At 42.9% G+C, this 8,874-nt stretch overlaps 1 protein-coding gene across 1 annotated transcript in view; it reads left to right on the top strand.

The window, feature by feature from the left end:
• Positions 1-472: 472 nt before the first annotated feature.
• Positions 473-8,874, top strand: part of LOC119213049 (zinc finger protein 385C-like) — a 43,645-nt gene continuing 35,243 nt past the window's right edge. Inside the window, exon 1 of the mRNA XM_037464062.2 lies at positions 473-602. Within this exon, the coding sequence (XP_037319959.2) occupies positions 563-602 (40 nt within the window). The 5' untranslated portion in view covers positions 473-562. The remainder of the gene's footprint in view (positions 603-8,874) is intronic.

Raw genomic sequence — 8,874 nt, 5'->3', positions numbered from 1 at the left:
AGGACCAGTTGCATTATGGGAAGTGTAGGACCCACTGTTGGACTTATAATGGGAATTAAAAAAAACATCCAGATATCTCGGCCTCTTCGGCCTTAAAATTGACTTGCCAAAACAAGTATCGCTATTTCTGTCTTCACAAACCCACTATGTCCAACTCTATATGTCCCTTTTCTCAAAAACACTGATCGCTGAATAAAATGATCCAAAACACATCAAATAACTGAAAAAAGCTAGACACCTCTGGATTGTCAACTCAATTTATATCCACCTCGATGCTTTGAGCTTTAAAAAGTTTATCATGTTGAAATAATCAAGTTGTAATATAATATAATGCATATATAATACATGTTTTTATTTTCGCTTTTGACACAACCTGATCACATTTGTGCTCCCCCTCCCTCTCTCTCTCTCTCTCTCTCTCTCTCTCTCACTCACCCCCTCTCAATCTCGCTCTCTCTCTCTCATCCTCGCGCGGAACAATCCAGTCGCACATTGACCGCGCGCGCGCGCGTTTCACCATCTTTTGGACTCGCTCGTGGAACCGGAACGCGCGCCACCGGGAATGGAGAGCAGCCACGGAGCCGTGGACCCGTCTCACGCAGGTAGGACCACGCGGTACAAATGTCTTTCGGCTTAAATGTTCCCCCGCGTGTCGTTGTCTTGAGGTGAAAAGACATTTATTTGTAACGACACCCGAGAGACACCATTTTACTTCCCTGATAACGACGCAATGTTCAAACCGTTTATACAATTTAAATAAAGTTCCCTGTAACGATATTTGTCTTCACTTTGAAATAACTTTATTATTTAACTTTAAACAATACCGTTGTGTTTCAGAGGCCCCCAACATGAAGGTGTCATAAATATGTTTGACCTTCATCAGAAGGAAGATAACAGCATTTTGTTGTAGATGCATGTTGTAATTAACCATATGTAACATTAAACCTTTGCCCACAAAAGTACTAGTGAAGGCTTAAATGAGACACAAAATAGGAGTCAATCATGAATGATTGAATTGAACAACATAAAAGGATGCAGCTTTTTTCACAGCGCATCTTATTGAGAAACATTTCCCTTTATTTCCCTTTTCTGGTTTGTTTTCAATCTTTAACTTATATGACGCTTATATTTCTTTTTACCCACTTCATCTTAGCTTTTTTCCTTTGTCCTTTGGAAACTTTTTCTAAATGGCAGCAGCTCAAGCGGTACATTTTGCTTCTTAATTGTGTGTGTTTTTTATCCTCTGAGTAGCACTGAACAGGCAAGAGAAGATAAATGTGGCTTCCCTTGGTGTCTCAATATTGATTATTTGGTCTATAAAATGCAGGACATTTTCTGAACCTGAAGTTGAAACATTCAAAGTGTCTCTACTGTCTGTCCAGTAGTCCAAAACCAAAAGTTGTTCATTTTGATGTCATTTGAGGGAGAAAAAACTCCTATTTCAGTAAGATCACTGGCATTTTGGGCAAAAGACAAGCTTATAAAAGTAGTAACGGATCAATTTCCCTAGCAAGCATTTGACTTATATTCATATTGTTAAACCACCTTCTGTGTGAGCCTTGCTTGCCATACTTCTGTTCACTTGTCCTCTTCCAGCGGCGCCTCACACCGTCGTCACCGTTGCCATGGCTCACTCGGCCGCTCCTCAATTCAAGCAGACCCACTTAAACGCACCCGCACAGGCCACATCGTGATCATCATCTTCTGCGTCCTCTTTAAATGACCTCGCCCGTCTGAGTGAGCTTCAAAACCTAAATGGGCCCCAAATGACACCGGCCTCACCGAAAAGATGCTCTCTTTCTGACTGCACGCGGGTTTTTTTCTTCCTGTGAACAAAAGGTCCTTGAATCATCAAATCCCGCACCTCCCACTGCCCACTCTCCGGGGTGATGCGGTGATTTTCGCTGGCGCTTCTCCCGTGTGAGTTCCTAGTGTTTTTATTCGTACCTCGGTGTGTGCACAGCTGGATGCGACACCAAAGAATTTCCCAAGACTGGCTTTCCTAAAGGACAGAAAAAGTCCCGGATGAAACAAACTCACTTTGACTGATGTCAAAGCAGGCGGATTTTTAAGGAATTGCGCGCCCAAGCACATCTCGGGCCTTCCCAAAGATGCAATTTCGGGTGACATAAAAGCTTCAGTTTCAACAGAGCTGGTCTGAGAGGACCTTTTAGCTCGTAGCTTTTTAGCAGGTGCAACCATTTGTGGTGAACTGCCACCCAGCACACTCCTGTGGACCAAAGAATGATCCTTAAAGGCTGTTATGGGTAGCATAGTGGACCATAGGTTGTTATTCACTCTCATTTTATGAAGGCGATGTGTGAACGTTGCTTATAATCCGAGTTAAAACGCGCTCGCTCGTATGCAGAGCTTAAACATTTTGTTGCAACCATCAATTCAACAGAGACCGAATGGGCAGTTATTTTGAAGATCGATTAATCATTTGTATAAACATCAAACATGTTGCAGCTTCTCCATCGTGAGGACGCTTGTTGTGTGACGTGATGGTACGGAATGTTTTTGCATTGGATGTCACCAACTGAATATATTTCACTGTTGGGAAGAAACAAAACGTGCCGAGACCGATTACCTTTGGCTTTGGGCAATTGTGAAAGAAAAAAAAAAGAAAGAAAAAAAGAAAAAAATCTGAAATTGACTTAGCAAAACAATACCTTGCTTAATTTAAAAAATAATCAGCAGATGGATCTTTAATTAATGTAATCATTACTTGCAGCCCTACTTACATGGCTTTTCATTAGTGCATCCAGTCAAAAATGAGCCAGAGGAAATTACCACCAAGTGTATCTTTCCAATGGCTCTTTACCACATTTTGGTGTTTTGGAGTTTTTTTTGTAACAAGACATTTTTTAGCAAATGTTTCTTTTAATTTTCATTTGTTGAAATAATAACAACAACAAAAAAAAGAGTCCCAAACCAGTAATGTGTTTATCCATCTCACAAAACCCTTCCAGCTTGTGACAATCAAGCATTCATTTTTAAAAAACAATTAGCAGTAGATAATCTCTTGATTAAAGGCGTAATAATTTGCTTCAGGAAAAAGACACTGTGATTTTTACAGGAGTAAATTGTTTATTCCTCGGAGACTTGAAGGATTTGGTGCTCTGGTGATTATTTTCAGCTCCATATAACCTGCGGTGGACATTTCATCATAATCTCCTACATGATGGCGGCATTGATCACTCCGACTATCTTAGGCCTTTTTTTCTTTAATGGATTCAGAAATTAAAATATTGATCTAGCGGAGCTGTGAATGTTTGGCTTTCACTGTTTCTACCTGCAGAGCCAGCCTTTCCCTTTACACAAAGGGTCTGTACAGCCGGACTCGAGATCCCCCAGCACCTCGCATCCCTCTCCATCCGTCCCCATCCCTCTCCATCCGTCCCCATCCGTCCCCATCCGTCCCCATCCCTCCCCATCCCTCTCCATCCCTCTCCATCCGTCCCCATCCGTCCCCATCCCTCCCCATCCCTCTCCATCCCTCTCCATCCCTCTCCATCTCTCTCCATCCCTCCCCATCTCTCTCCATCCCTCCCCATCTCTCTCCATCCCTCCCCATCTCTCTCCATCCCTCCCCATCCCTCTCCATTCCGCACCTGGCACTGTGTCAAATTCAAAGATTACCTCGGCCCCAAACACTGGCGATGAAGTTGACTGACCGGCCTGTCTTTCGTCTCCCTCTCTAACTTTCTCTCCTACCTCGGAGCGTCCTCGTCTCTGTGCTTTGGCACCTTGCCACCGCCGTCTGTCTCGGGTAAAAAAAAATAAAAAAAAAAACCAGCGGCTGTGAAATTGAGAATAATCATGTGGAACGAGATTGGGACGGGAGCAGCTTGAGCTCCGGCCCTCCGCCGTCTATAGACTCATGGCTGCTGCTGATAAAATCCACCAGGGGATTTTACAATCACCCACGCAACGTATTTGTTGATGTGTGAGGAATATCTTTTTTTTTTTTTTTTTTTTTTTTTTTTTTTTCAGCGGCGTGACGTAGAGGAGATTATTCTGCGAGACCCATCACTCTCGTGGCCTTTGGTGAATCATACAGCGCTGTGTTTTTTAAACAGAGAAATCCCATTGGTATTCACAAACACCATTGCTGGTGTGTGTGTGTGTGTGTGTCTGTGTGTTATTGACATTCTACTTAAAGTGTTTAACTAATGCATCGGTGGCACACAAATCTCTTTCTTCATCTAAAGAGCCTCTGGATAGTTAACAAGATAAAATGCAAATGACTGGGATAATGCACTGTAATGAAACCGCAATGAAAAAACACAAATACCCTGTATATGGAAGCGATAAGCGCGGCTGGGCCTCGCAGACTGCGGTTTATCCACTAGATGCTGTCGATGCGTTGTAACGTTACCAGCAATCATGCAAACCGGGAGCCAAGCATAATGATCATATCATTATTTGATTCAAATAAATGTTAATCAGGCTTTGATCACCGTGAAATGGCTAGACTTGTTTCTCTGGTTCTTACGTGACATCTTGTGATGTTGCAGCCACTTTTCACTTTTAGGAAATACTTATGTGATATTTAAACATGCTCACTCTTAATTATTGAGCTAAAGTTCATCCTCAAAGTTGGAATAACAGTATAGTGACTTAAACTTCATGTTTGAGGTGTTTATCTCCTTTGGGTTTCTACATTTTCTGTTTATAGAAGGTCATTACAGCCTCTTAGGTACAGATGGATGTAAATAGAGAAAACAGTTGTAATGATACTTTAAATCTCATTTTCTTTATAGACAGTCTAAAACCCAAAGATATTCAATTTATGATACATGACACATATGACACAGTGTTTTTATGGAGACGCCATTTAAATTGATTCTTCTTACCAATTAACCGAGGTTTTCAGTTCAAATTAACTTGTTGCAACACACATTTCCTCTCAGTCGACATATGTAAAACTCTCACACCCACTGAAATGAACTGTTTACGTCTCGCGTCGACGATGGAACGGCCCTTTGTTTTGTCATCACGCGTCAGGAGATGAGCCTCCTTCACGGTGACGAGTGTGATGCTTTATTTGGCCGCCGCTCACAAGTGGAGAGGAGCAAACGCCACCTCCCTGACTCTGTACCGACACGAGCCCGGAACCAGTCAGCTGGAGCCAAGCGTGTGAAAACACGTCCTGCAAGGCGCTGCAAGAATGTACGAATGTCCACAAAAGATCAATACAAAACGTGTGGCGACAACACGAGCGGGGTCAATGCCGGGCTGTGATGAAGTGAATACCGTCGGGAGGAAGGCCTTCTGTCTGTGACACAAAGTTAAATGTTTGGTTACACCTGTTTTTAAAGCTCATGCATCACTACCTCGACAGCATGAATCGGCCTCCGTGTTTGGAGAAACCTGAAAGCTATTCCGTGAAAAGAAAACTGGATTCCTCTGTCTTTTTCTCCTTGCTGGTTAGTTCAAGTGTTCAAGTCTTTTAAAAAAAAGGTGCATTTTTTGCTCAAACCGTGCTCCCACACTGGCTTTCGGGATGTCGTCCGTGTAACATTGCAGCTGCTCTTTGAGTCCCCCGTCACATGGACACACAAAGTCAGGCAGACACCTCCGGGGCTGTGTGGGATGCCGAGTCTCCGTACGCTCCATTACCTTTCCATTCCCCTGGGGCTGCATTGCAGGTACGGATCCAACGCAGCAGGCAGCGGTGTGAAAACATCTCTTTGTGTGCGTGTGTTTCGGGTTGAACAGCATAGAGGTGTGTGTGTGTGTGTGTGTGTTGTCTGTGATTGCAGAGACCTGCGCAATGCAGTGTTGGTGAGTGAAAAAACGCCGGACGTGAATGTCTCAGTGAGAGTATTCTGTATATATGTTTTTAATTTTCCTTATTTTTATCCAAATCAAGGTGTAATTATTAAGGTATTAAATCCAGTCGCTTGCCTTTATTCAAGATGGTCTGACTTTGTGGCCCTGTGAGTATGTGCCACCCTTATTTGTTCTCCACATAAAAATGGATTTTCGATCTCTCATGGAGAGAATTCCCCCCCCGAAGAATATGGGTTGATTTTGCTCCGGCACAAAAGACTAACTGCTGTAATCAGACTGCCTGCTGGAGGTCCTGTGAAGTGCAGCATCAATCTACGCTCACAATGAGTGGAACACTCCCTCTCTGGCTGCACAAGTGTGCATGGCGCCTCGCAGATAAAAATCCTTTTCTTTGATGTACCTTGGTGATATAGAAGAGCTTCTTCACGGTGTTGTTAGTGCCATAAAAATGCATTTGTCCAGAGAGGAGAATATATATATATATATATATATATATATATATATATATATATATATATATATATATATATCAAATATAAAGTCAATACTTACACAATGGAGAGGATTACAATCGTTAAAATGGCCTCCTCATCTGTCGGATATACATCATAATCCCTGATTTTTGGCATAAATCGATTGTAATTATTAGATTGAGCAGGTGTTTTGTATTTTTAAGCAGTTTTTTTCATACAATAGCCTGTATCGTCTTACCCGGAAACTACAATCTTTACACAGGTGTGTGTGTGTGAGACGAGAAGAGCTCATCTGACAAAAGAAAAAGAAAAAATGTAATTGATTTCATATAGAAGACAACCGTGTCTGTCAGAGATCCATTGTTTTTTTTCAGATATCCTCCAGACCTCACGGCCTGATGGTGAAGTACAAATAGATTGGCTGACGAGTATGAAGCCACGAAAAGGTTCGTCCTGGGATTGCAAAAAAAAAAAAAAACGTTTCCTCGCACCTGATTTGTCTTGTAGTTTTCCCCTAAAATGGATCTGCTCTTTGTTCCTCTAACGGCCGTCACCACTGACCACAAAAGAGCAGTGAAGCGGGGCTAATGAAATGGTCGTTAATTGCAGGGGGCCATTATAGTGCGTTCTGTGGTGCCGTCTGTTCATCCGTCGTGACTGAATCACCTCCGGACTGAACGCTCCACTAACTACTTGTGACCCTCGTTCATCCGACAAAATTAGGCTACTTTTTAAATCTCAACTGTATCATTCTAATTTTCATTATGAAAACTCGCTGTTGTGCGACAAGCATTGAAGTAACAGAGGCCCGTTTAGAGAGCAAGATTGTGAATTTACTCCACCAAAGGTCAAATGAGACATGAGCAGATAATATAGCCTCATTAGGATAGTATTTGAATAGAAATGATTATTTCAAGTAATTATTTTCCGCATTTACTGTCTATTAATTATCAAATGGAAATCAAACTCAGACTGGCATATTTGTTAAAAAACAATCCATCTCCTTAAAGCACGAGTGAGTTAATTCAGGCTATTAAACCGGTTTTACCTGGGGAGTGCACCTAATCAAAAGTCAATTCAATTTAGCCTGTGAGGGTTCCAATACGAGTCGGCCCAGATAAGAACTGGGAAGATGGATGATTAGGGGAATGTGGGCAGCGATCTTATCTGCAGTCATCAGTCAGCATTCGCTCCAGAAAAGAAAACACCATTGAATTTCCCCACTTTGTGATTAGACACCTCAGCGATTCTCATTGCAGTGAACCGAAGTTTAATTAAATGTGTGGCGAGTTAATCGCCGATGCAGGTGGCAGAGAATCAACACAGTAGCCGAGTTATAGAGTGACCCAACTCAAACATTGGATGCAGTGTTACGGGGGCGATTGGCACTGAGTTTAGCATCACTTCCCCTCTTTAAACCTTTGAAAACTGATCCCTTGTACGGCCTCTTGGGGGTGGTTGCCAACAAGTTGTGAACAGCGGTAAACAAATATTAAACGAAGTGGACAACAAGCAGCACAGCAATGCTCTATTATAATCTGCCCTGAATCATCCCAGACACTATCCAGAAATCCCTCTATATATATCTATCTATATATATATATATATAGTTGATCAGATATTTCTGCCGGTCCTGGGGGAAGAAAAAGCATTTGGCAGTTATTGTGAATGCCCTATATAAAGAGCGGGGGTGGGGGGGTCACACTGCCAACTCCACGCGATGTGTATTTATGAGCTCTAGACGTTGGCTAGACCAATGACTTGTTAAAACCACCCTGAACTCATCTCGTAGTCGCTGGCGTTAGTCATCGCTGCCTCCGTGCCTCCCACCTCCTGCTATCACGCCGCGTGGAGAGCATACGTTTGCCACTTGGCACACCGTGGGTTTACATAAACGTATTTTGCCTTATTAGCTGAAGTTCTAGGAAGCTGTTTAGACAGTACGTCGGAGCCAACGCCGTGGGGGTGCGTTAAAAGGAGGGCGGCGTGGCCACAGGTCGAGATATGGCACACGTCTGCCTCCGTGACCCGTGTTATCAGTGCCACGCAGCGACTGATCGCTGAGAGCTGTCAGGGAGCACCAAGCCCAAACGGGACAAGAGGCAGGAGGGGCAGTGGGGGGTGGGGGGTGTGGGGGGGTCCCAATAAAAACTGGTGTTCCTTCCCGTGTGTGGTTCTCAGCCCAAATTCCTCACACGACTACCAGAGTGTTTTTCAATCCCCGTTTTTTTTTAAAAATTTGAACCATTGAGAGTAATAATAGGATTCATCCCGACCACCACACTACCCTGACGGCTGAGAGCAGAAATGTGGCAAGTCAAAGGCGGATCACCTATTTATAGAATTGTGAAGATAATCAGTAAATGAATCTTGTGTGTTCTCATTCAACCGCGGGTTTACGGGTATAAGACCAAAATGCTGAATAAATGAAAGAAGATAAAAATAACAAATCCACTAAACACACTTATCCAGTAAACAATCATCATCCTAAATCTGTCTGTGGCCTTTACAACATATGTAGCACATGTATATTGGAAGAAGGGATTATCACGTTGAATAAATCCCACTGAGACAAATAGTTTCTTGACAGACATCGGCTGTA

Source organism: Pungitius pungitius, chromosome 21 (genome assembly GCF_949316345.1).
Source record: "Pungitius pungitius chromosome 21, fPunPun2.1, whole genome shotgun sequence".
NCBI classification, from domain to species: domain Eukaryota; kingdom Metazoa; phylum Chordata; class Actinopteri; order Perciformes; family Gasterosteidae; genus Pungitius; species Pungitius pungitius.
This window is presented reverse-complemented; position numbering and strand designations above follow the sequence as displayed.